Raw genomic sequence first — 26,896 nt, forward strand, 5'->3', positions numbered from 1 at the left:
CCTCCCTCTCCCCTCTTCTCCTCCTCCCTCCTTTCCTTTTTAAAATACAAAACAAAAGCCAAAACAAAAACTGGTATTGGACACGATTATCCATAAGATGGAAACATGGTGAGTTTAAATCAAGTTTCAATAGCTACTTTTCTTCAAAATATTTTATCTCTGAAGAGAATCTTCAGGGATACTAAGGAACTATAAAATGTTTCTCTTATCATGCATTTTTTTCCCTCCTAAGTCTAAAATTCCACTGTGACTTTGAAGTAATACTGAAGGGTAAAAGTCAGAAGCTTTTTATTCAACTATTTCCACTCTACCTGGGAAATCAGCAGAATGTGAGGGTTTAACAGTAGTGTCTAGATAGTATGTGAATGGAGACCAATTGTACAAATACTTTTTATTTGGTAATTAATGAGATTTATTTCTGGGAAAAGTACAATTCATAAGAAAATAAATGTCTTTCATTATATGTAGCTAGTGCTTAGTGACCAATTGAAAGATTATGTCTACAGTTACACTGCTTTTTCTAGATTGCCCTGGTAAGAGTTCAAGCTGGCTATTAGTCTAGTTTCTTTTTAAGTTTTCTCTCCTATGAAAAGGGCTACTAAAAATTGTAAATAGCTGTGTTTCAAAGAAAGTACAAAGAGAATTTTTGCATAGTGTCATTAAAGAACCATCTTTTCTAGTGAATAATTTATAAAATCATTCAGAAAACAAAGTATATCAACGAGTTTCAAGCAATCAGTAATCCAAGAGATCCTGAAGATGTTAGTTCCACATCCAACTAATGTAGAAAATTGGTGCAAAATTTTGTAAATTATTTTAAAATCTTAAAAGAAAAACAAAAAGGAGAAAAGAAGTCAATTCATTAACCCTACATGCAAGGAGGCCTAAAAAGAATTTCCAGAAGTCTGGGATGTATTTACCTTTAAATTTGCTAATAGTGGCTTGTACTGGCATCCTCCTAGAGTCGAGAGAAATTCTAATGAATAAAGAATGTATGTCATAGGAGGATAGACAGTGGGAAGCTAAGAATAATAATCGAGTTAGCAGCAATATCAATTACCAGACATATCCATGGAAACACTTACAAATAGCTAAGCTAACATTCTAACTGTATAGCTGTATACCCAGCCCCAACAACAACAAAAATAAATAATATTCAAATTTAATTTACAGACTTAGTAAATAAATCTAGAAATGTATACCACAGTGTAAAAATAACAAATTTAGCAATTTTCTTTGTATTGCTAAATAACCTCCCTTTACCTTCACAAACCCTTAAAGTGTAAGATTAAATAAAGTTAACCATAACTTAAAAATTATTAGAAATGCAAAAGATAAAAATTCAAATGACAACAAATTTCTAAGGTACACAAACCTTTAGGTTGAGCATCAGACATTACAAGAGAAATGCCATCATCGTCTCTTTGCTTTTCTTTAGTGTGTGAAGACTGCTTTGCATAATTATTATCTACTGTCTTACTTGGTTGGGAACCCCTGCAAAAAAAAAAAATATATTATATTCAACTCTTCTATATCCAAATGAATTAAGAACCCAGTTGACTTATATTCAAGATAAAAATCCAGTTTTACAGGTTACAAATATAGTCCCATTTAGCAGTGTATATGATCTGAACAGAAGAAAGAATATTGAACTAAGATTTGAGAAATAAGTTCTCAACCCTATTCTACCATTAAATTCTCCCTATTTCCTTGGGGGGAAAAAAAAGATTGGGCACCACAGGACTGGGCACATGCAAAATGAGCAAAAGAATGATACAGGTATTAAATACATCAAAGAGGTTTAAAAAGTAAAAATTCCATGAACAGAAGTACATGATATGCACATCTATATATAATCAAAAAATAATAACTCAAAGGTAATTGTTAATATGTTTCAAGCATGGTTCACATATCAAAAATTAAGTACAAAATAGACTTTAGAGTGTGGTAACAAATTTTAACTACAGAAGGAATAATTTATAAGGTACTCATTAAATATATAAAATATAAGGTTGTATGAAAAACAAGTTTTGACATGATGAGCACAATATTACTATAAATGAAAACTTAATACAATATCAGTAGGGGACTTCAGCACCCCACTTTGAGCAATAGATAAATCATCCAGATCAACAACAACAAAAAATCAACAAACACTGGACTAAAACCATACATTAGACTAACTGGATCTAATATGCATTTATAGAACATGCCATCCAATAGCATCAAAATACACAATTCTTCTCAAGTGCATACGGAACACTCATAATCATATGATAATCATAAATCATATGATAGACCACAAAAAACGAGTCAGCAAATTTAATAAGATTGAAATCATACCAAGTATCTTTTACCACAATAATATTAAACTAAAAATCTGTAACAGGGGAAAGCTAGAATATTTACAAATATATTGAGATTAAACAATATGCTCCTCAACAAGCTGTCAAAGAAGAAATCAAAAAGATCAAAAAACACCTTGCAGTAAATAAAAATTTAAATACAACATATCAAAGCTTACTGAATACTGCAAAAAACATTTCTAAGAAGGAAATTTACAGTGATAAATACCTACATTAAGAAACAAAAACCTGAACAAACCACCTCACTTTACACCTCATGGAACTAGAGAAAGAACTAAGCCCAAAGTTAGCAGAAAGAAGGAAATAACAAAGGTCAGAGCAGAAATAACAAAAACAAGAAAAATGATAGAAAAGATCAAAATAAGGGGGTGCCTGGGTGGCACAGCGGTTAAGCGTCTGCCTTCGGCTCAGGGCGTGATCCCGGCGTTGTGGGATCAAGCCCCACATGGCTCTTCCGCTATGAGCCTGCTTTCTTCCTCTCCCACTCCCCCTGCTTGTGTTCCCTCTCTCGCTGGCTGTCTCTGTCTCTGTCAAATAAATAAATAAAATTAAAAAAAAAAAAAGAAAAGAAAAGATCAAAATAGGGGCACTAGGGTGGCTCAGCTAGTTAAATGTCCCACTCTTGGTTTTGGCTCAGGTCATGATCTCATGAGTGGTACGATCAAGCCCCACACTGGGCTCTATGCTCAGTGGGGAATCTGCTTGAGATTCTCTCCCTCTGCCCCTCCCCCCCACTTGCGCACACACACTTTCGCAAAAAAATCTTTCAAAATATACACTAAAAAAAAAAGATCAACACAAGACCTAGTTTTTTGAAAAGATAAACAAAACTGCCACACTTCCTGATTTCAAACTACATTACAAAGCTATAGTAATTAAAATAGTATGGTACAGCATAAAAAGAGACTCACAGGTCAAAGGAATAGAATCAAGAGCCAAAAATAAATCCACACATATATGGTCAATTAATTGATGGCAAAGGAGACGAGAATATACACAAGGAAAAGAGAATATCTTCAATTAATAGTATTGGAAAAACTAGATAGTCACACACACAAAAGAATGAAACTGGACCTCTATCTTACACCATACATAAAAATCATTTCAAAATTAATTAAAAACTGAAAACGTAAGACCTGAAGCCATATAACTCCCAGAAGAAAACAGGGTGGTGAGCTCATTAACATCAGTCTTGGCAATGATTTTTTGGAATTAATACCAAAACAAAGGCCACAAAGCACAAGGAGCAAGTGAGACAACAGCAAACTGAGTAAGGAACAGGCAAAGCTAGGTGGAGACAGACAGGCAGGGGGCTACTAACAAGGCTCACAGAAATCCCAGATGTGGAGAAATGTTATAGATGAGATATTAACCAGGGAGAAGGGAACACCTTCTTTGTTCTAAATAGACAGGACTTTCTCATGATATTTACCAATCCACCATGTTGGTTCTAAATATAGACAGGATATTCTCATGATACTTACAAATCCACCATGTATTGACAAGAAATTTACCAAGTTCCCTGGTCAATTTTCTATAAAAGACTGACCAAAACAGCCCTCAGTGGCAACCCATTTGGACCCTTCTCTCTGTAGAGAGCTTTTCTCTTTCCTTTCTATTCTCACCTTCACTTAATAAACCTTCGCTTCACTTCACCCTTTTGTGTCCACGAGATTCATTCTTCAACTTTGTGAGACAAGAACCCTGCAACAAAACTGAAAAGCTTCTGCATGGCAAATGAACCCATCACCAAGATGAAAAGGCAATACATGGAATGGCAGAAAATATTTACAAACCATATATCTAATAAGGGCTTAATATCCAAAATATATAAAGAACGTACAACTCAACAGAAAACTTTCTATTAAAAAATGTGCAGGGGGGGTCCCTGGGCAGCTCAGTTGGTTAAGCATCTGACTCTTGATCTCAACTCAAGTCTTGACGTTGAGGTGGTGAGTTCAAGCTCCATGTTGGGCTCTATGCTGGGAGTGGAGCCTACTTTAAAAAAAACTGGGCAGAGGAACTGAATAGACATTTTTCCAAAGCAGACATACACATGGCCAACTGGTACATGAAAAGGAGTGCAACATTGATGAGGGAATAGAAGGCTGGCTGAAGACAAAGCAGAAGCTGACACCCTGCAACTCCCCCCCCCCAATGTATGCAACATTCCTCGGCACTCCTGGCTGTCCTAAAACTAAGGAAAGGACCTGCAGCTCATTGATAGGGACACAGTGATAGTGTAAACAGCCTTGGCTTGACAATAGCAGGGCCTCCAATATCCTGCGAGTCTTCTTTGACATATGAAAGTAGCTGCAGCTCATTGATAAGGACACAGTGATAGTGTGGACAGCCTTGGCTTGACTGTAGTGGGGCCTCCAGTGCCCTGCGAGTCTTCTTTGACATATGAAAGTGCTTTCTCAGCCTCTCTTTTCCCTCATCTCCCCCAACCCCATGTTATATAATCAGCCACCTCTTACAACCCGGGGCAGCAGCTCTTTCTGCCCACGGGTCCTGTCCCCATGCTTTAATAAACCACCAATTTTGCACCAAAGACGCCTCAAGAATTCTTTCTTGGTCATCGGCTCCGGACTCCACCCCACTGAACCTCACTTATATTCCACGACTTCATCAACATCAATAATCATCAGGGAAATGTAAATTAAAACCACAATGAGATATCACCTCACACCCATCAGAATGATTATTATCAGAAAAAAAAAAAACAAGCACTAATAACAAATGTTAGAAGAATGCAGAGAAAAGATAACCCCTGAGCACTCCTGATGGGAATGTAAATTGGTGCAGCCACTGTGGAAAATACTACAGAGGATTCTCAAAAATTCAAAAATAGAACTGCCATATGATCCAGCTATTCCAATTCTGGGTATTTATGCTCAGGAAACAAAATCATTATCTCAAAAAGATATGTGCACCCCCATGTTCAGTGCAACACTACTGCAATAGCCAAGACATGGAAACAACCTAAGTGTCCACTGACAGATGAATGGATGAAGAAAATATACATACAGACAGGAATATCACTGAGCCACAAAAAAAGAGAAATCCTGCCATTTGCAAGTATATGGATGGACCTTGAGGGCATTATGCTAAGTGAAGTAAGTCAGAAGGAGAAAGACAAATACTGTATGACCTCATTTACACGTGAGATCTTTAAATTAAAAAAAAAATCTGGGGATGTACTGTATGGTGACTAACATAATATAATAAAAAATCATTAAAAAAAAAAAACCCACCAGGGAGTGACCAACAGCCTGCAGAGCAACATGCCTAAGTCTTATAGTAACTACTGCAACACATACTTCATCCATGACTCTCCATCTGTCAGAAAAACACAGTAGGAAACACAAAGAGAACGTGAAAAACTACTATCAGACACAGATGGAAGAGCAGTCTCTGAGCCTGATCAACAAAACAACAGCAAAATTTCAATAAAACAACTGCTACATTTTCAACATTTCAACTGCTACATTTCAGGATACCTCTTAGGCAGTTATCTGCCCCTCCGCCTGTAGGAGCAATGATCCCACTTCTCCCCAGTCTCCTGGGTCCTCCTCACACTGGTATGATGCCAACATCCAACCGGGGGGGTCCTTCATAATGCCAATGATGGACCCTCCTCCTCCCAGGATAATGCCAGTGTACCTGCTCTTGGAATGAGGCCACCTCTGGGAAGCCACATGCCAATGACACCTGGACCCCCAGTGATGAGACCTCCTACTCACCCCATATTGGTGCCCACTTGGCAAGGAATGACTCAATCAGACACATAAGGAGAGATGGGAACCTCTTTATATCCATTTTATATTACTTGTTCTACTTCACCAAGAGACCATGGTGCTGTGACTCTGGGTGTTTTCTAACAGCATGACAAGGAAGACTTGCTCCCCCTTCCTATCAAAGACAGAATAGTTTTTGCAGGGGAGTTAGCAGGACACCCCCCCCCAAAAGCACTTTTCATTTGTATTGTGAAATGTGAAAATAAAATTGTCAACTGTTTTAGTTCAAAAAAATAACAATAAATACAGTCAACAGATTGGTAGTTGCAGGGGGTGGGGAGGTTGGAGAGAAGTGGGTGCAAATGGGTGAAGATGGTAAAAAGGTACAAGTTTCTAGTTGTAAGACAAGTTAAGTGCTAGAGTATAAGGTACATGCAGCATGGTGACTATAGTTAACAACAGCATATTGTACATTTGAATGTTGCTAAGACAGTAGACCTTAGAAGTTCTCATTATAAGAAAAAAAAGTAACTATTCATGCTGATGGATGTTAACTAGATTTACTGTGTTAATAATTCTACAATATAGACATATATCAAATCGTTACGTTGTATACCTAAAGCTAATACAATGTTTTGTCAATAATATATCAATAAACTTTTAAAAATAAATTGATAGAAATCATTGGGAAAACAATTTAGTACTAATTAAAATAGCCAAAAAATGAATGAAATCTTTACACACAATATTCTCACTCATAATTTTTCATAAAACAACTCATTATGGTAGTAAAGTCGGCAAAAACTGTGAAATAAACTATCTAAAATTACTAACCTATATCATTCTCTCATAATAGAACATATTATATAGTAATTACTGCATTTTCAAAACTAATATGGAAATTTTTACACCATTTATAAACATTAAAAAAATCAGATACCAAGAATAAATCAAAGATCCCTGTACAGTAAACTATAAAACATATAAAAATGACCACAGGAAGATTGTGGAGTAGGAAGCACCTACCATCTTGCCACCTAGACAACAGCCACACTGGCAGAATCTGTCTGATATAATTATTTTGGAATTTCAGAGTCTATTAAACGCTGCAACTACTAGTCAAAAGGTTCAACTGTAAACTGCGGTTAATTTCAGTCAATTTGAGCTCCAAAGGTGGTAGTAGTGACCCAGTCACCTACCCCTAGGAACAAAGCAAGCAACAAAGCCCAAGTTCCTAAAATAGCCTGCACAGCTTACAATTACCAAGGTAAGCAAGAAGGACCTTATTCTACAAATATCGGGAATCTGTACTCTGATCACCGATGGCTGTTTCTGCTCATGGATGAGCAGACATAGAGAAAGGCAGCCATTGTTGCAACAACCACCACCAATGTTGCAACACTTTTCCCATCCAGCTAAAACGACTTCCAGGAGACTTAAAGGACTAGCACCTATTTTGTTTTATTCCCCTCCCCTTCATTTTTCCCATTTTCTCCTTTTGGGAACTAAATATTTAAGGATTGCAGTATTAGAAAATAATCACACACACAAGGGAATTCAAAAAGTCACAAAAATTACTAGGGGAAAGGCATAAGCTCAGAAAAGACCTGGGAAGATCTTATGTTCACACATCAAGCTGATATTTGGAACAGAGACAGTTAAAAACAACAATTAAAAAGCAACAATTAAAAAGCAACAATTAAAAAAAAAAGAAGGAAAGAAGAAACAGCAAACCCTTTGGAAGAAGAATCTGATCTCCAGACTTACTATAAGATTCAAGTGTTGTGGGGGCGCCTGGGTGGCACAGCGGTTAAGCGCCTGCCTTCGGCTCAGGGCGTGATCCCGGCGTTATGGGATCGCCCCACATCAGGCTCCTCTGCTATGAGCCTGCTTCTTCCTCTCTCACTCCCCCTGCTTGTGTTCCCTCTCTCGCTGGCTGTCGCTATCTCTGTCAAATAAATAAATAAAATCTTTAAAAAAAAAAAAAAAAAAAGATTTCAAGTGTTGTGTTTTCAACAACACAAATCACAAGGCATACAAACAAACAGGAAACCATGGATGATTCAAAGAGAAAAAACAATAAACCAGAAGAACATGTCCCTGGGAAAAAATCCAGAAAGCAGTCTCAATAGACAAAGACATTATAACTGTCTTAAAGATTCTCAAAAAGCTGAAAGAAAAGTCTTGGACAAAGTCAAGAAAATGATCTATAGGTAAATGAAAATATCAAGAGATGAAATATATTAATAAATCAAAAGGAAATTCTGGAGCTAAAAAGTATAATAACTAAAATGAAAAATTCATGGGGCACCTGGCTGGGTCAGTTGGGAGAGCATGCAACTCTTGATTTTGGGTTCATGAGTTCAAGCCACATGTCGGGTACAGATATTACTTAAACTTTAAAAAAAATAATAAGACAAAATAAAATGAAAAATTCATTACAGGGACTCAAAAGCAGATTTTAACAGGCAGAAGAAATAGTCCATCATCAGTCCTGGATTTAGGAAAGGGAAAGGTTAAAGAAATAAAGAACGATAACTTGAAGATATGATCATGGAAATTATCAAATCTGAGGGACAAAAAAATTTGAGAAAAGTCAACAGAGCCTAAGGGACCTGTGGGACACCAAAAAGTGGACCAATATGTGCAACACTGGTACCTCAGAAAGAAAAAAAATAAAGGAGCAGAGAAATTACTGAAATAAATAATTACCAAAAAATTTCCAAATTTGTTGAAGGACATGAATATTAACATCCAATAAGCCCAAGGGACTACAAGAAGAATAAACTCAATGAGACCTATACCAAGAAAACTTAATAATCAAGTTGTCAGAAGACAAAGGCAAAGAGAAACTCTTGAAGGTCCCAAGAAAGAAGGAACTCCTCACATACCAATGATATTCCATGAGATTTCTCATCAATAGCCATGGTGGCCAGAAAGCATGGGGTTGGTATATTCAAAGTACTGAAGGGGAAAACTGTCAACCAGAAATCCTATATCTGACAAAACTATTCTTTTTTTTTTTTTAAAGATTTTATTTATTTATTCAACAGAGATAGAGACAGCCAGTGAGAGAGGGAACACAAGCAGGGGGAGTGGGAGAGGAAGAAGCAGGCTCATAGCAGAGGAGCCTGATGTGGGGCTCGATCCCGTAATGCCGGGATCACGCCCTGAGCCGAAGGCAGATGCTTAACCGCTGTGCCACCCAGGCGCCCCCTGACAAAACTATTCTTTTCCCAGTTCCTTAAGTTATAAAGTTAGGTTGATGATTTGAGATATTTCTTCTTTTGTAATGTAAAGATCTACAGCTATATATTTCTCCTTTAGCACTGCTTTTGCTGCATCCCATGTTTTCATTTTCATTTATTCCTAAGGATTTTTTAATTTCCTTGTGATTTCTTCTTAGACCCTCTGGTTGCTTTAAGTGTGTTAATTTCCACCAATTTTTTAGTTTTCCAGTTTTCCTTCCATTAATGATTTCTAACTTCATACCATATGGTCAGAGAAGAATTGGAGAAAATATTTGAAAATCATATTTCTGATAAGTTATTAATATTCAGAATATAAAGAGAACTCCTACTTTTACTCAAAAGCAAAACACAACGTGATTCATCAAAGAGCAAACAACTTGAATAGACATTTCTCCAAAGATATGTGAATGGCCAAAAAGCACACGAAAAGATGTTCAGCATCACAAATCATTAGGGAAATACATATCAAAACCACAATGAGATATCACATCACACCCATTAGGATGGCTATTATGAAAGAAAAAAAAAGAAAATAACAAGTTTTAACATGGATGTGGAGAAACTGGGACCCTTATGTACTGTTAATGGCAATGTAAAATGGTACGGCTGCTATAGAAAACAGTAGAGTGGTTCCTCAAAAAGTTCCTAACAGAATTACCAAATGATCCAGAAATCCCACTTTTGGGTAGATATGCAAAAGAACTGAAAGAGATAGAGAGACTTACACACCAATGTTCATAACAGTGTTATTCACAATAGCCAAAAGATGAAAGCAACCCAACCACCCAAAGACATTCATATACCAGACTAGACAGACAAAAAAGGAATCAGAACTTCAATTAGGAAAGTAATCTCTAGACAGTTGTTCTGAATCTGATATCTCATATAAATCACCACAAATTAAAACACCACTTAACTAACCTATTTCTATACTTGGGACTGACGAGGTGTTTCCAAGGATAAAATAACATATTTTACAAAATAAAATTTTAAATTTATATACTACAGAAGATACTATAAACAAAGTAAAATTGACAAATAGGAAACTTGAAAAAATTTTTGCAACACATATAACAAAGAGTTAAATACTTTTAATAAGAGTTCTTACAAGTCAATAAGAAACAGATGGAACACCCCAATACATAAAAGACCAAGAGAAAACCCACATAAATACAAAATCCATCTTCACCAAAAATAAAAAATGACTGAAATGGAATTTCAGGTAAAGTTATATTTCTTTTTGCCAGGAGATTATCAAAATTTTTTTCAATGATAACATTTAATTCTGGTGAAAATATAAAAGAATGACACAAGAATTTATAAAAATAAATACACAAACTTACTGTAGCAATGCTATACAAACAAAAAATGAAAAATATCCTAAATGTCCACTCGTAAGGAAGCACATATTTGTAAAAGTAGATACATCTCTATGTATTGGTTGGCAAACTATCAAATTACAAGGGAAAAGCAAATTTTCTCATTTACTCTCCAGCATACCTAGGCATTATGATGTTATTTTACAGATGAGGTAAACTGAGACATAGAGAAAGAAGTTGAGCAAACAGACTGAGATAATATTCAACACCATACTATATAAGTTAGTACAAGTATAGCATTTATCACAGTGTAATATCATAATAAGCCATAATAAATATTAGTTAAAAGTTTTTAAAGAAGTAATAGAAAGCTTAATAAATATCTGTATTTTCAAATAATAAGTTACCATCTAGAAAAAACAAATATGCTACTTCAAAGAGACCATTTTAATTCAAATTTCCTTTTCACCCTTGGTGTTTTCTTATCATTACTTTATTTTTGGCATAAAACACAGTATTTTTTTTCCTGCATAAATTTTATTCAAGTTGTCATTATAGTTAATAATAACACTTCTGAACACTAAAGATAGGCTAAGGCTAAAATAAGACATTTAGCTTTTATAAAACATTTTTCCATAGGTTTTATCAGGGGCATAAGTGCTATATTTTCAAAGAAAACTTCCTCATTTTCAGTCATATTCCCCATTGTCCTACCCACCAAATTTTAGTTGTTAATTGACATTATATCTTTGTAACAAAGAGTTGGCATATTTACCACATTCTTCGCAATAAGACAATAACAACAACGTCAGAGTATCATGTTTCCTCAAAAGATCTAAATAATTTCTATTTACTCTTCCTGATTTTAAGATAGGCAGGCTGGGAGGAGGCTGGTCACAACAAAAGTCCCACCCTTGAGCCTACCTTGTGTTTATGCTATATTCAGTTTTAATCAGGCACAGATACTGAAGTCATGGTATGGCCATACTTGCAATTTATTTCCATGGGGCACTCTGGATTCTCCTCAAAATGAATTCATTTTAAGGGAAGAGAGAACCAAAGATTGGTTTAAGGAGTGTAGTACTCCTCCTTCAACCAAATGGTAATACTAGTATGGCTGTGACAATTGCCTTGACAGCACTGGTAATAGTAACAGGGGTAGCAGTGATCTCAGGATCAGGTACTGGCATCCTCCCCATAGACTTCAAGAGTATCAACTACAGCACCAGTAATGGTACTTTTGATAGCAGCATCAATAAGAGAAACACAAAAATAATGACAACCACTTATTAATCACTAAGTATTAATTACTAAGTTTCTGGCATTATATTAAGAACTTTACATAGTTATATCCTTAATCTGCACAATAATCTTATAAGATGTGTGTTACTATCCCTGTTTTAAAGATAAAATAAGTAACTTGCCCAAGGTAAATCAGCACGTTTGCAATACTGCTAAGATCTGAATCCAGATGTCTGGTTCCAAAGTCTATGCCTATTCTAAATGTAACAATCAAAAAAATTACCACCAAGAGAATGAATTTTCAGAGCCCACATCAACTACCACCTGGAAATTTCATAACCATTTAGAAAGGAAAGCTAGCGTTTTCACTGAATGGATTTTAAGAACACCCAGAAATTTTAGAACTATTATTAAATCTTGGCCCCAAATTGGTAAAAAGCCTGTACGGTACAGATTACAATTTGATAGTTCCACAGAATCCTCACAATAATGCTATTTTTCATAACAGAATGAATGTGCAGATATCTTTTGAATTCCATGATGATAGTACATAATAAGTGTTTCCTACAGAAAGTATCACCAATAACATTTTTATTTGTATGATACTTTATGTGCACAAAGAATTCTCACATGTGATATTTAACTAAGAGATAATAAACAATTTTGTGATGTGAAAAAGTCATTCAAAGGTCATTTCTCTTCTTACAACTCGGAAAACCAAAACTCAAGATTAAATGACACGAACATTAACCCAAGTGTACAAAATTAAAATATGTATTGGGCTAAGCACTGGGTATAAATGCAATTAAGACATGCTGTCTCTCCTTAAGGAGCTTGTGGTCTAGTAGAGGAGGCAGAAATAAATACCTATAGTACGAACTGATAAATGCATTTCTAACATCTCTAATTGCACATTAATTTATACATTAAATATATTAGTAACTGAATAATGCCACTGAGACTCAGTTCTTCTTGCAAATTTAGAAAAAGATCTAATAAAGTCAAAACTGTCAATGATAATTCACTAAGTAGAAGTGATGTGAAGCATAAAACACTCTCCAAAGGGAGAAAAATTTTGTAAAATTTGTACATTCATATCAAATAAACAGTTTATAAAACTAAAGTGTGTTAGAAATGTAAGAAATTTATTATAGATCTTAAAAAAGGCAGCTACAAATGCTCTTTAACGTAATTAGGCTTACTAGAGAAATACAAAACAGAAGCTACCTGTGGATGATTCAGACAAATAAAAAACTAAATAAGAATAGACCAGTAATTTTTCAGTCAGATCAAAACTATTTACTGTACTGGCTGAAGGCAGAAAATTAAAAAGAGAAGTTCATGGTAAATGAAAGTTAAAAGATTTAGTAGTACTTACTAACTCACATCCCTTAGCTTTTTCCCACAATTTCTTTTTTATTTACAGTCCCCACATGAGCTCCTAGAGCTTAAAAAAAGCAACTTCAGATTTCCATTTCTCTTACTGGCTCAGTAAGCTATAGTTGTTAATAGAATTCAGCTATCTCAAACCATTTTTGTGAGGAATACATTCAGCCATTCATTCAGCAAATAGTTCCTGAGTACTAAGTGCCAAATACAGTTCTAAAATCTAGACATAAAAACAGTGAATGCAACAAGATGGAGAGATAGACGAATGGATGGACAGACTGAGAGGTTGGCCAGACAGATAAATAGGACAGAGGAGGAGGAACGGAAAAATGTCAGAGGAATAGATTTCAATTATATCAAATAAACTGAAACACTGAAATAGGTAACTCAATTTTCATTAATACTCTGCATTTATTTTCCCAAAACATAAGTACAGTGTACTTTTTTAAACTGATTATTAGCCACAGACTGCTGGTTCCAACAGCCATCTCAAGCCACCGGGGGACAAAAGTCATACTAACCATCAGAGCATATTTGCCTCACTTTTCGAAAAAACGCATCTGGGGGGGAAGAATAGAGGCTCATTAGAATAAGCAAATATTTATTTTGAGTGAAGTTATCACTAAACATACCTTTCAGTTAAAAAGGAGCTCTTGTGAGGATTTAGATTTTGACAAGATTCTAGGCTGCCATCAGATGATGAAGAAAGCTGCTCTGATTGCAAGTTGTCTGCATCATCCAAACTGGCCTCAGTTACAGATGAGGTCTTTATGTATTTTCTTCCTAACTCCGTTCCCAGGACATTCGTCAATATAACTCTGGGTATCCTGTCACACAAAATAACAAACACTGTACTGTACTGAAGTTTGCAGTAAAAAAATGTATTCTAGGAAGTTGACTTTTCAAACATTTTCATCTTAGCACAAGTAAGCTATTACAACTATATCACTCTAGAAATCAACCCATAAATACATTGTATGAACACATTCTTTTTATATTTCTACAAGAACTTATGTCTTACAAATTGGCACAGATTAGCCTGCCACAATAATGGTTTGACTGTACTAATGGATGCTATCAGGGTGCTTAAAATTTTAACCAACTTTTCTCAAAAATTCTTTCTTTTCCAGTATTTATTAAAAACATAGATTACTACAAATTCAAGAAATCGTTATTCTTCTCATTCAACAGAAAGTTATTGATAAATACAGACTTGTAATTGGCAAATGAGAAATGCTAAATCCAACAGGAAAGAAATCATTCAGAATGCATCTGTGGTAATGATAGATTTCATAAGTGAAAAAGCACAAATACCGGTGGTAATATATATGCTTTATATAACAGCAAAGGGAAGAGCCAAGAAATTAAATGTCTAGAAAATTAAAGTGTAATTTTAAAGCTCCAAATTTTTTAAAATTGGTGGGGTTCACATTGAATGTACTATTAAAAGCCTGATATCTTCTTAAACAGAAGAGGATAAATATAATCTTTTCTTGGTGGGTCAATTGTTATTATGAACAACTGATCTACTTTGCCACACTGCAATGATGCCCGAAAGCAATTATTTGGCCCTAAACTGACCAACCCAAATCAAATTACTATAATGTTTTTAGTTCTTGTTACTGTATTTTTTAAGTTTTCCTATCTCCCCTTCATCAGATATTCTCCTTGACTGTTATCAATATGTCACTTGCAGCACTTTACTAACCCTTTGTGCGAGACAAGAGAAAACACTTAGAAATGGCCTGAGTACTTCTGTCCAAATGAAACTTGAGCTCCCCCGTACTTTGTTACATTGGTTGTAGTACCTAAAGGTTTTCCCTTATTTTTACTACATAGAGGCATTATGTTCTTTTCATACTATGTTCCAGACAGCACGGAATTTTAGATCTTAGGAAAACTTTAAAATAATTTTAGTCTGCTCTTTAAACATGAAGAACTCAAAGCTCAGAAAAGTTAAATGGCTGAAGGTATAACTCTTCCTAGTAGAAGAACCTGGGCCTATTATCTTTTGGCTTCTTTATTTGATTCCATTGCATGTATCCTTAATACTAAGTTGCCAAAGGATCCAGATAACTGAGCTTTTCTATAGATACTGCAGGAAATCTTTGAAAATATGCATTTCCAGCACAACCGCCACAAAAAAAGTATTACAGTGATTAAGTGGTATATATGATGTAAAAGCAAAGGCTAGTCATAAACACAACTCCCTAAACTCAGAGTTTGAATGAAGAAAGAAGGGGAAGGAAATCTGTCATCTAATACAACCACTAATTGTGAGGAAGGGAAGACAGAGATATTCTTCTACCTTTTCATATGATTTAAATCTCTAAGGATCCTAGTTATTATTGTCTGCTTTGTGTATTTGATGCCTGACAGAAACCTCCTTAAGATCCTCGATTTCATGTGGGAATGGAGGCAATGTAGGACCAGCAAGGAGTCTCAAGATTTCTTTTATCTGACCTCACACTAGAAATTGCTATGAAATAAATTGCTAAAAAAACTTCAGCTATAGTTCAAAGAAAACTCATTTGTGTTTCTCAATACTTTAGGGAAAATACAGAAATATTAGCAGAGATAATTTTATTCAGGTTAGAATTGTCTCGTTCCAAATAAATACCTTAATGTAAATAAGTTTTACTTACTTTTAAGATATGAGAGCATCTGATATATTGATAACTCATTTTAAAAATTGATAGTATATACTCTTTTAATGGTCCCCTATCATTACTGAAATCTAAAATGTGGCCTATAATAAAAATAATCTAAAAACTGTAGTATTTCAGTAAAGAGGAAATTTAGGGCACAGAAGGAGACACACCAAAGAAATGTCAGCTCTCATTTAGTATCTCTGTTTAAATGCCTAACTACAATATGTTCAAGTATGTTTTAAAATGTTGAGTCCCTAAAAAAAACCTCTCTCTCCAAATAGGAGAGATGGAGTCCATAAAGGATTACTTTTGTACAAAGTGTTGAAGAGAATAATCAACAACAACAAAAAGTACAAATAACAGCAAGCAAATGGCAAATTTTAAAGATTAGAATTCTCTTCTCAATAATAAATGATCACCGTATTCTTACAGAGTTTATTTTGCCACTAGATTTAAAGAAAGCAAAAGGCAAAAAAGATATGAAAAAAGAACCGTGGAAGATAAATAAGACCTTTTAAGTTAAACAAATAGCTGAAAGTCTTTCCTAAGAGAAAAAAATATCAAAATTGACCCAAAAGCCATTTGAAAAGATTATATACCAAACTGCAGTAGAACCTGCATCTCAAAAGCCCAAGAACCCTACAGAGCCTTTTAACCCATCAGAAGGTTCAAGGCACTATCGCAGCAGCAGTATATCTTTCAGTGAGATAGCACTCTATCACAATGTAAACAAAATGCCACAAAAAAAAAAAAAATTTAAAAGTAAGTAGAATATTTAAAGGTCAATAATTTAGATATCATAGGAAATATGTAAAAAAGTCCAATTCCTGCTTCACTTATGAAAAGAGTTAAATTTCAGAAGAGTGAAAAGCACTGTGGTACAGGAATTAAGAACAATGACTCCAGAGTCAGACAAAAATAGGTCCAGGTTCTGATTTCAGCACCTAATAATATAACTTAGTCAAGTTATTTACCATAATTTTTCCTCTTAGCGTTGATCTTCTCATCTCTAAAATTAGGAGAAAATCTACCTTACAAAGTTGTTAAGATGAAATGAGATATTAGATGTAAAGCAGTACAAGTCCTGGCACATAGTAAATACATAGTAAAAGGAAACTCGCTTTAATTTTCTTATTATTGAAGTCTTCCTCAAAGTTATAAATTATCCTTTCAAATGGTACTTAATTGTCCTAATTTATTATACTCTGCAATCCTGATGAAAACATCTTATTAGAAAAGTACATAACTAAATAGTTAGCAATGCCTATAGTACACCAAGATCTTCATAACACATGGCCATAGCCAAAACATCTTTCATGAACTATTTGCAACTCGTGTAATCTGGGTACCTTGAAGAAACAGAGCTCTTTGTGAGAGCTTTACAGAATACAAATCTATAAACTGATGACTAAGTTCATAATACCTAAGCTATCTTCTTATAGTATACAACTATATAAGTTAGTACTGCCATGGAAATTTCATGGCTAGTGAAAATTTCAAAAGATTCTGAATTTTCACAAGAAATATATAAAGGTGCATACTTCATTTTTCACACTAACTCAAAATGGAAGAAAGGACTAAAAACCTGTCATTTCACAGTCTATTCAGTTTTCTCCTCAGTATGTAAGTAGTAACAGTAAGTAAAATAAAATGGCATTTATTTAAGATTATTTACTAATACTATGAAATCACATTTCAAAATATAATATGCTAAACCAAAGTAGAAACAAATTTTGTAATGCAGTGAGAAGCAGAAAGTATACTGGCCTGAGAATTAATGCCATTTATTGATTGTTTCTCTGCATGGCTATTTTCTCCAATTCTTAATTTTTTCAATTATAAATTGTGGAATCCTTGCCTGCATAGGTAGCAAGGTAAATGTAAGATTCAAATAATTTAATAAATGAGAAAAATTGTTAAGACCTCTTAATATAAACTTCATGTTAAAAGCAAATTTTTAAAGAGATGCAACCCTTGTTGAAAGACAACATAATTATATCTGGTAATAAAGCTATAATATAGCGAGGCGCCTGGGTGGCACAGCGGCTAAGCGTCTGCCTTCGGCTCAGGGCGTGATCCCAGCGTCCTGGGATCGAGCCCCACATCGGGCTCCTCCGCTATGAGCCTGCTTCTTCCTCTCCCACCCCCTGCTTGTGTTCCCTCTCTCGCTGGCTGTTTCTATCTCTGTCAAATAAATAAATAAAATCTTTTTTTAAAAAAGCTATAATATAGCAAGCAAAAAAATTACAATACTAATTTAGTTTTCATTTTGTTGTCATTTAGATGAACACCTTTCTAAAACTATGCTATGTGACATTTTAATAGGGTTCTCATAAGTCCATTCTTTTCTCAGGTGATGCAATTCAAAAACGTACTTTCCAAATCAGTTTCTTAAGCTATGTAGAGAAAACAATTTTAATTGCTGAAGAATTCTTAAAAGTGATTCATAGATTGTCTAAATTTGCTCTTTTCTTTTACTAAGATAAATTTTAAGTGAATAAATTATCACTCAACTGAAATTATACTGGCTTAAAGAAATCTTAAGGTGACAGGAATACTATAGTATTCAAAAAGTCTTACCATCACAGTATCTAAATTATATAATTTTTTTAAAACTTCGAACATGTGTAAATTTAAGGGAAAATGAATACATATAATTAGGGATATTCCAAGAACTGGGACCTAACTTTTCTTAATGGAATATGGGTATACCGTCTCCATATTTCTCTAATAATCTCCTGGTGCCAACTGATGAAAAGAATAGAAAGACAGTTTATCTTCTTAAAAGCCTTGTATATGTGCCCCACTAGGGTCTTTCCTGCCTAATGACCAAAGTTTATAAATATCCCAAAGTTATCTCTCAGGAAAATAGATGTGAATCACATATGGAAATAAAATGTACACTAAAATATTGTTTACTTATTTAACATAAATTTGTGCATTCCACATAATGCTTAGTCTGATATTTCTAAAACTCTTGACCCTTTTCTTCATTATTTAAGAAGATGAATTTGGATTATGTTTTCTGTTTTTCTTCTCAATGTTATCCAGAAATTAAAAGGCTAAACTGCCCCGACATAAAAGGCAATATATACATTTTAGATCCTAAAATGCAAATAAAACTTCTAAAAAATATCATTTTGGTGACTGAATGAGTAATTCTGGTTTACTTAATAGCTAAATTTTAAGATGAAATTAAAAACCAAAAATAAATTTCCCCCCTTTCATCTCTCTGAAATAATGAAATCCTAGCTAAGTAAAAATGAAAATAAGACAAAAAACATCATGTCAATGTTAAGCAAAGACTGAAGAAAGAATAAGTCTCCTATTCCACATAGCAAGTCCCATACAGAAAACATTACCCAAACCTATACCCTAAACTGTTCTCCAGTTTTCTTACTTGAAGCTTGTAATATCTCTTTTCCTGGTTGTCACCGAAATTACAGAGCAACTAACTGGTTCTAATGGATGAAAATACATTTCAATCAAAGAGACAGGAGATGTAACTCTGCTAAGAAGCAGCCTCTTCCTTGAATTCAGAAAAAATTGACTGAGCATTTAGTTATGCACCCAGCAATGTGCTAGGTATTAGTATCAGAGTAAAAATAATAAATGTAGTCACTACCCTTGTGAAGCTTACTGTCAGGGAGGCAGAGAAACTAAATATCATAATATAGTGTGATAAGTGCCACAATACATGACCAGGCTGCTTAACAGGACAAAAAACAGGATTAAACACAAATTAGGGTATGGAATCAAGGAAGATGTCCTAAAAAGATGGCATATGAGTTCAATGCTAAAGACTAAAAGATGTCGGTAAAAGGGAAAAGGAGAATTGTTTCCAAAATAAGAGAACAAACAGCATGAGCTCAGAGGTATAAAACACTATATATTCATTGAGCTACCACTAGTTCCCTAGAGACTAAAGCTCGGTTATGAATGTGGAGTAGACAGAGAGAAAGCTAGAGATAGGCAAAGGTGAGATCATTAAGGACCTTCTATCCTAAGCTAAGGAGTTTGAGCTTTATCCTGAAGGTTATGTATGAGGAGTCACAGAAAGATAGATGTTAAACTAGAGAGCAAAAAGTAATGTCTGCCTTTCAGAATGAATAACGTAGCAACAGTATAGAGAAATAATCAAGAAAAACAGAACAAAACACAGGAAGCCCAATACTATCATAGTAATAAAGGCACAAAGTTATCAGAGCTTGACTGGGGCAGCGGCAATAAAAATGGAGAAGAGATCATTTCAAGACAGATTTAGGAGGCAAATATAACTACACATGAAAAATGACTGGATATAAAGGATAAGAAAGAAAGAGGAGTCATACACTCATACCGAGAAGGGATAAAGAAATAGGAATAGTTTTTTGTTTTTTGTTTTTTTAAAGATTTTATTTATTCGACAGAGATAGAGACAGCCAGCGAGAGAGGGAACACAAGCAAGGGGAGTGGGAGAGGAAGAAGCAGGCTCATAGCAGAGGAGCCCGATGTGGGGCTCGATCCCACAATGCCGGGATCACGCCCTGAGCCGAAGGCAGACGCCCAACCCCTGTGCCACCCAGGCGCCCCAGAAATAGGAATAGTTAAGAACAAAGATAATCCATTCACTTTGGAACAAGTTCAATTTGGGACCCCTGGAGCTCATAGAAAAAGTCTGGACTAGCTAGCTGGTAGTTCACCCCAGGAAGTGAAAGGAAAACAAACACACACACACAGAGAGTAAAAACCAAATTAGAATCTTATTGGGACTTTTCATACTATATTTCAGTTTCATGAACACATAATCCAGCCCCTACCTGAATGACTCAAAGATTTAGGGTGCCTTAGTCAGTTAAATTTGTATCAGGTATGATCTAATAAGGAAGTTCGTTTTACTTAGCTTTGTGTTCTGGTCTTTTTTCAAAGAACTGTCCTCCTTTAAAATTAATGTACAGATATCTTGACAGAGTTCTACTTTTATTTTTTAAATAATTGTGTGGAAAGTTAGCAGTTTTTATCTGGACTTAGCTTAAAGGACTTATATACTAACATTCAGATTACAGACCATATAACCAAAGTACTACCTAGCTAATGACAAGTTATTCTAATTGAAAGCAAAGTACTTCCCTCGAAACATATTCATTTAAGCATTAAAACTATAAATGATACATTAAAAATATTATGTTACAGATCACAAATTCCCAGAGCTAATTCCAAACTCCATACACAATTCCTTTAAAAAATATATAACAAAATTGGTCTTATTTTCTAAATTAAACTGTATATATTATTAAAAACCTGGAGGTAATATTTCAATATCACCTCCTTTTTTAAAAAAATGCATGTAAAATACAAGAAAGCTCACAAAATCAAAAGTAGTAAGGGCTTAGATTAAATAATATTTAATAGGTATGCTAAAGAGACAGAAAATAAAAAATGAACTATTAATTCTGTAAACTCTGTCAAGATATAAATAGATAAATATATATACCTTTATTTTCTCCATCTTTAGCATACTTTTTATATGTTATTTAATCTAGGTCCTTATCTATCTATCCATATATGATCTTCATTTTATATCATAAATGAATCCCTAAAAATATATATAAGTGAGTTTAATGTACTAATGATACTTGGCTTTAAAAATAATTTTATGTCAACTTACTTAATGAAGTGCAAAACTATCATTAACTTTGTAAATTGAGATTGTCAGCTTTAAGATCTGCTTTAGAGTGGGGCACACCTGTATATGCAGATTTTCTTAAAAATCATTTCCAACAATCTTAACAATTTTAAGATTATTGGACTTCTACTATTTCAAATGTGGTAGGTTGAACAAAATCAATACTGAACAACATACCTTTTAGATAAATTAAGGCTTTGGTGAAGAGGTTCTAATTTTTGACATGTCTCTAGGCTGTCAACAGATGTCGAAGGCAATGAGTCTGATTGCACCTTGCTGGCATCACATAAATTAGCATCGTTTCTAGGTAGGGTCTTTCTGAATTTTCGTCCTAAATCCGTCCATAGGACATTCGTCAACACAACTCTGAGTTGCCTGTTACACACATAAATAATTAATACATAAAGTACTAAACATTGTATAATACATGACGTAATCACAAACTATACCAAAATAAAACCTCCAGAAATTCTCAGTTTCAGTTCTTCAATCAATTAATTAGAGTAATAAATAAATAAAATATTTGCTTAATCATTCTCAAATATATATTAAAAAGTAAAGTCTATTTTACTTCAACTGGAATTTTCTTCAGAATTCTGTCTGGCATACTACAACCGTGGCCACACACATGTCTGTATAGCTGTTGGGATTCATGATAACCCATCTGCACCTATTTATACTTTTACTGAAACAACAATACACATCTACATAACTCACCACAAGAGGCAACCACTTTCTGCACTATAATAGTGTTTTTAATATTTTTTGATTAGGAAAGCATTGTTAAAAGTAAAAGTGAGGGCACCTTGGTGGCCCAGTCAATTAAGCATGACTCTTGATTTTGCCTCAGGTCATGATCTTAGGGTCATGGAATCAAGCCCTCATGGGGCTCCACACTCAGTGCGAGTCTGTTTGAGATACTTTCACTCTTCCTCTGCCCCTCACCCTGCTCCATGTGCTAATGTTCTCTCTCCCTACAAATAAATAAAAGCTTAAAAACTAAAGGTGAAATACTACATCATCTACAGCCTTAATACGTCTACATAGTCTTATGTCTTCGTAGTCTTAAGATACAAGCTTAATTTTACCTTATTTCTACAAATAGGTCAATTTAAAACATTTACTGTACCTACACCCTTTTCAAAAGTAAAACTGATAAATGCAAGCAGCTTCAGCTTTTTGCCTCATTACATTTTGGCCACAACTCATTCAATACATCTTTCACTGATAATACTTGAAGAACAATGTTCAGTTCTGGAACCAGAGAATAATTCTTGCAGTAGTGTGGACAGGCTACCAAATGGACTCAAGACAATGTCAAATGAGAAATATCTGAAAGAATTGGAAATGTTTAATCGGAAGTGTCTTTTCTACTCTCTGGAACTGTTTTAGGCACTGTTTCTTTAACAAATGTAGGAATATTAAAAAACAGGAGCGCCTNAAAAAGAATATTAAGAAAGAGAAAGCAAAGTGATCATATATTTTAAAGATAAAACAGATCTTGGGGTGCCTCGCTGGCTCAGTTGGTAAAGCATGCGACTCCCGATTTGGGGGTCATGAGTTCAAGCCCCATGTTGGGCCTAGACCTTACTTAAAAAAAAAATAAAAGTAAACTAGGTCTCAAAGACATCGCTTGTTTGCAGCTGCCACTTTGGGCTATCTTCAGACCATCTGGAAGGAGGCAGTATAAGTCTTCAGGAAAACCTCCATAGAATACACTGAAACTCCAAATGTTTTGAGTTAAAAAAATTGTTTTTTAATCTACAGGTTTTAGAATTATCATTAAATAATAAAGAGATGAGTGACAGGTCTATGAATATATAATAATAAGTCATTCTTCATCCAACAAATACTTACCAAATACCTTCTAGCAAAACAACTAGCAGAATCTAGAGATTCAGCAACAAACCAGATGCTTACAGTGCCTGCCTTCATGGAGCTTACATTCCAGAAAAGAATTACACAATTAATCTTTATTACAATTGTGATGGGTGATATGCAGTTAAAGTACAGATACTTCACTTCTTCTGAACTAGGTCAGGGAAGGTTTTACCTAGAATATGACCTTTAAGTTGCAGGTAGAAGACACTATCCAGAAGAAACAGGTGGAAAATAAAGGGCAGTCCAAAAAAGGGGACAAATGCAAAAGCTCCAATACAAGTAAAGCTTGTTGAAGAAAATCAAAGGACTTACCTGGCTCAACTGCTTAGACTGAAGAGGAAATTTGTACAAGATAAGGACGGACAGTTTGGCAGGACTGATGAACCATATTAACAATTTGAGGTTTTATGTCGAGAACAATAGAAATTCACTAGTTTTAACAAGAGAATGATGAGCTCACAGCTGCATTGTTAAAAGATCACTTTGATTTCTTATGAAGAATGAAATGGAAGCACTAAGGTTAAGGGTTATAAAAATGAATTTAGAGAGGTAACAATGACTTTATCACGGGCAGTTTAGTGGAATGGTGGGAACAGAAACCAGAATACAGTGGGATGAGTAAATGGAAAAGGAGGAAAGGGATACAGCAAATGTAGACAGGTGACATATGACTGAAAGGGGGATATAGAACAAGAGCTGAAGACAAATGTGAAATGCAGGTAAAGTTTCTTAGTAATTGGTTCATTAGTTAGTTAGCTTAAGACAGAAGACATCTGTGTAAGTTTAAGTGACTAGGGAAGAGGTCAACAGGAGAGACTGAAGATAAAAAGAGACAGAATAATTAACACAGTAAATTTCTTAAGAAATGGTATAAGAGCTAATATTTTTTAACATGCACTATATACCAGGCACTATGCTAACAATTTTACAATGATTTACTTCATTTAAACCTCACAACTACTCTATGAGGTATAATGGTAATTCTTCTGCAATTAACACTAAGATAGAATGATTAATAACTAAGCCCAAAGTAAAATGGGTGCGTAGTGACAGTAGGATCCAAAACCATGCACTTTCAACTCTACTGCCAGCACTCTTAACTGCTCCACTATGCTAGTTTGTGATGGAAGAAGAGGCACCCCTTTCCTTCTTCCAGGAAGTTAAAGGAACCAAGATCACCTTTTCAAAGTGATAGGAAAGGTAAAGGAACAAAGGCTTGAGAAGAGAAAGATTTCAAATCATCATTATGGAGAGGGAGAACACAACCTGATTAGAGAAACACAACAGGATTATCTTGAAGTTTAGGTATCCAGTGAGATTAATAACCATGAAATTATAATGCCACAAATATACTCTGTTTTGTGATTTTTTTTCCACCACTGCTCAGTCACCTTAGTGTTACCCCAATCCAAAAAAGATAATTAGGTTCACAGGTGATTAATAACTACAAAAGAGAAGGGCACCTTTATAATAGAGAGATCCGACAGCTACCACCTTAAACAATGATCAAATGTAGAATCACCAACAGGGGGACAAGCAAACCTTGTGTATCCGATACGATGCAATAAGCAAATGACATCAGCTATGAAGTATTCTTGCCAAAAATATAAGGTGAACCTAATCCATGAGGACAAACCCAGATAAATCATAAAAGTCTAGAATATAGGACATTATACAAGACAAATGTCCTAAACTGATCAAAAAAGTCAAATGTCATGATTTTTAATAAAAAAGATAGACAGGGGTATTCTACGATTAAGAAGCTAATGAGACTTAATAACTAAAATAATGATGCATAAACTTCAACTTGATCCTATATTTTAAAAAATAATAAAATAGGGGCAGCACCTGGGTGGCTCAGTCGGTTAAGCATCTGACTCGATTTTGGCTCAGGTCGTGATCTCATGGTTCTGAGATTGAGCCCCACACTAGGATTCGCAATGAGCATGGAGCCTGCTTAAGCTTCTCTCTCTCTTTCTATTTCTACTCTTCCTCCCACCTCTCTCTCTCTCTCTCACAAAAAAAATAGTAATAAATTTTTTTAAAGTAATAAAAAACGTTTTGGGGACATTTAGGGAATTCTAATTCTAGAATCTGTATCAGATAACAAATGAAATTATTATTAAATTTATTCATAATATATTGTGGTAATATGTAAGAAAATGTCCTTGTTCTTAGAAAATGCAGGTTGAGGGGCGCCTGGGTGGCACAGCGGTTAAGCGTCTGCCTTCGGCTCAGGGCGTGATCCCGGCGTTATGGGATCGAGCCCCACGTCAGGATCCTCTGCTATGAGCCTGCTTCTTCCTCTCCCACTCCCCCTGCTTGTGTTCCCTCTCTCGCTGGCTGTCTCTATCTCTGTCGAATAAATAAATAAAATCTTTAAAAAAAAAAAAAAGAAAAGAAAAGAAAATGCAGGTTGAAATGCCATGTCAGCTACTTTCAAATGGTTCCAGGAAAAATGTATATTATATTTCTATTGTTACATGTGTATATGTGATATGCACTTACATACATGTATGAAGAGACTAAAAGAAGGCAAGTGTGGATAAAAGTTAACAACTGATGAATCTAGATGAGGGATGTATACGAGCATTTACGATACTTTTGACAAAATAATCCCATGTCTGGAATCCTATACCAAGAAAAGTATGAAATACAGGGGAAAAATTCATGCACAGAGATATTCATCATGGTATAATTTATAAAAGTAGCAAACTAAAATCAACCTTCAATGCCCAGAAACAGCAGAATGGTTAAGTAAACCAGGATAGAGCCACTTTAGCAAATGTTACTTATTAGTCTCTTAAATCTTCTACTTTAAATTTTAAGGTAGCTAGCTATCTCTGTGTTTTTTTCTTTTTTCTACTTGTCTTCATTTATTTTATTTTTTTAAGATTTATTTATTTACTTGAGAGAGAGTGGAGGGACAGAGGGAGAGGGAGAGAGAATCTCAAGCAGACTCCCGCTGAGCACAGAGCCCAATGTGGGACTTGACCTCACCACCCTGAGATCAGAACTTGAGCGAAAACCAAGATAGGGGTCTTAACAGACTGTGCCACCCAGGCACCCCTTTATTTCTGTTTTCTATACAAAGCAAGCACTATTCATGTGAAAAGAAGCATCAACTAATTCTTTTAAAGAATGGTCAATAGTTCAGGTTTACCTAGCCAAAAACTATCAGTTGACTACTGAATATGTATTTTTTACATTTAGGAAATTAGACTATTCATTCAAAAGATTTTGCAAGGGGGTGGAGGGATGGAGTAACTGGTGATGGACATTAGGGAGGGCATGTGATGTAATGAGCACTAGGTATTATATAAGACTGATGAACCACAGACCTGTACCTCTGAAACCAATAATACATCATATCTTAATTTAAAAAAATAATA

General features: G+C 34.8%; 1 protein-coding gene across 4 annotated transcripts in view; it reads right to left on the minus strand.

The window, feature by feature from the left end:
- SENP7 (SUMO specific peptidase 7) overlaps positions 1 to 26,896 on the minus strand; it is a 129,368-nt gene that overhangs the window by 40,150 nt on the left and 62,322 nt on the right. The window contains exons 5-7 of one of the 4 annotated variants that reach the window (XM_011222113.3): positions 21,801 to 21,998; positions 13,940 to 14,134; positions 1,376 to 1,494 (exon numbers count right to left, since the gene is read on the minus strand). In XM_011222113.3, coding sequence (XP_011220415.2) covers positions 1,376 to 1,494; positions 13,940 to 14,134; positions 21,801 to 21,998 — 512 coding nt within the window. The remainder of the gene's footprint in view (positions 1 to 1,375; positions 1,495 to 13,939; positions 14,135 to 21,800; positions 21,999 to 26,896) is intronic. The other 3 variants (XM_011222114.3, XM_019797313.2, XM_011222115.3) reach the window with 3 other exon arrangements.

The sequence above is a fragment of the Ailuropoda melanoleuca genome, chromosome 1 (genome assembly GCF_002007445.2).
Source record: "Ailuropoda melanoleuca isolate Jingjing chromosome 1, ASM200744v2, whole genome shotgun sequence".
Taxonomy (NCBI): Eukaryota; Metazoa; Chordata; class Mammalia; order Carnivora; family Ursidae; genus Ailuropoda; species Ailuropoda melanoleuca.